This window comes from Cupressus sempervirens, chromosome 4 (genome assembly GCF_028749045.1).
Source record: "Cupressus sempervirens isolate cs-2001-9-10 chromosome 4, ASM2874904v1, whole genome shotgun sequence".
NCBI classification, from domain to species: Eukaryota; Viridiplantae; Streptophyta; class Pinopsida; order Cupressales; family Cupressaceae; genus Cupressus; species Cupressus sempervirens.
The window spans coordinates 657,401,804-657,403,675 of record NC_143121.1 but is presented as its reverse complement, the minus strand read 5'-3'; the positions used below and the strand labels follow the sequence as shown (position 1 = coordinate 657,403,675).

General features: G+C 47.5%; 1 protein-coding gene across 1 annotated transcript; it reads left to right on the top strand.

Moving 5' to 3' along the window:
* The first annotated feature begins 523 nt into the window (after positions 1-523).
* Positions 524-1,570, top strand: LOC149562961 (uncharacterized). Its single transcript, XM_089828041.1, has 2 exons — positions 524-1,139; positions 1,269-1,570. Exons 1-2 carry the CDS (start codon positions 524-526, stop codon positions 1,568-1,570), a joined length of 918 nt encoding a protein of 305 aa, XP_089684167.1.
* Positions 1,571-1,872: the final 302 nt, after the last annotated feature.

Here is a 1,872-nt window from a genome sequence, read left to right as displayed (position 1 = left end):
TGACCTTCTCTCAAACCTTGACAGCTATAGGGTTGTTCATCGCAACCCGTGTAGTAAAATCTTGAAGAAGGTCAAATTGGCCATCGCCAACACCTCTTTTGACGATGCCACCAAGAGGCATCTCTTTCCCTCCAAAGAGCTTACTCCTCGTATCTATGACATCCCTAAGATCCATAAAGCCAACATTCCTTTAAGGCCCATTGTGGATACTATGGGCTCCCCTACCTACAAGCTTGCCTCCTTCTTAGCTAAGCTCTTATCCCCTCATGTCGGTAATGTTGACTCATTTGTCAAGGACTCGCAACACTTTGTTGATTTTATCTGTGATGCCTCGTGCGATGATAGGGATATCTTGGTCAGCTTTGATCTTGTTTCCCTCTTCACCAAAGTCCCCATCACCGATGCTATTGACATCATCAGGCGCAAGGTCAATTCTGAGGTTGCCTCCTTAGTAGAGTTATGTCTTTGATCCACTTTATTCTCTTTCCAAGGGGTTATTTACGAGCAAGTGGATGGTGTGGCCATGGGCTCGCCCCTCTCTCCACTTGTCGCCAACCTCTATATGGAACATTTCAAAGACATTGCTCTACGTTCTTCCCCTCTCAAACCTAAATGGTGGAAATGTTATGTTGATGACACCAACGTCTGTTGGCCCCATGGCCTTGAAAAGCTTGAAGAGTTTCATGCGCATCTCAATAATGTGGCTTCTTGCATTTCTTTTACCAAAGAGGTTGAATCTGCCAAGTGCTTACCTTTTCTTGACATCTTGATTATCAGGAAACCTGATGGTACCTTAGGTCGCAAGGTTTTCTGCAAAGCCACTCATACCGAACGCTATCTTCATGCTGCTTCGCATCACCACCCTAGCCAAAAAGTGGGCATTATCAAAACCCTTGCCTTGAGAGCCTTCCGTATTTGCGATGTTGACAACTTAGAGCTTGAGCTTTCCCACCTCCGCCAAGTCTTCATATGGAATGGCTATTCGCACAAGAAAATCTCTTGGGCTTTCAATCTCGCTAGGTCTTTCTCACGCGCCTCCTCGCTCCCTTCCTCTTCTCCCCCAGACCCCTCTTCTTTTGTCTCTCTTCCTTTCGTCGCCGGCATCTCTCACAAGATCGCCAAGATTCTGACCAAGCATGGTGTGCAGGTGGCTTTCAGACCCTTGACCACCTTAAAAAATTGCATCCCCTCGCTTAAAGACCCCAGGGATGTCTTCTTGGAATCAGGCGTCTATAAGATCTAGTGCTCTTGTGGCACTCCTTATATAGGTGAAACTGGTCGCTCTATCCACACGAGGATCAAAGAACATGCTGTTGACATTAGGCATGAACGAGTGGCCAAATCAGCCTTGGCAGAACACTCCGCCTCCACTAAGCATCATGTCTTCCTAGAAAACGCTCTTGTTGTGTGCAGGGAAGACAACTTCTTCAAGAGGAAACTCAAAGAGGCTGTTGAAATCTTCAACAACCCTTCCAACCTCAATCGCGATGATGGCTGGAACTTGAACACCTCTTGGCATCCTCTATTGTCTTCCCTCCCTCCTCTTTCGCCTCGCGTTCTTCCCTCCTAGCTCGGGTTTCTTCCCTCCCCTTTCTCTTCCGCTTTTCTCTCTCTTGGCTCCTCGTTGCCCCCCTCTATCTCTCCCCCTTCCCCTCGCTTTCCAACTCTGGGTGGATGCCTGTCCTTGTCTCCTCCACTCTCGCTCTCTCTCTCTCCCTCTTTCTCCCTCTCCCTCCCCCTTCGTCACCCTCGTTCATGTTTCTCTCCTCGGGGTCCCCCTTTTTTCTTCTCTTTGTTGGTTGCCTTAGGTTTTTTGTGGTCTGCTCTTATTTTTACCTTTATTTATTTTTGCATTCCTTTCTGTTTTTTTTA

Bases quoted from the DNA above. Each gene is read 5' to 3' on its own strand.
- LOC149562961 (XM_089828041.1), top strand. From the start codon at position 524: ATGGGCTCGCCCCTCTCTCCACTTGTCGCCAACCTCTATATGGAACAT. The intron at 1,140-1,268 runs GTGTGCAGGTGG...CTCCTTATATAG, and splicing joins CAAGATTCTGACCAAGCATG to GTGAAACTGGTCGCTCTATC.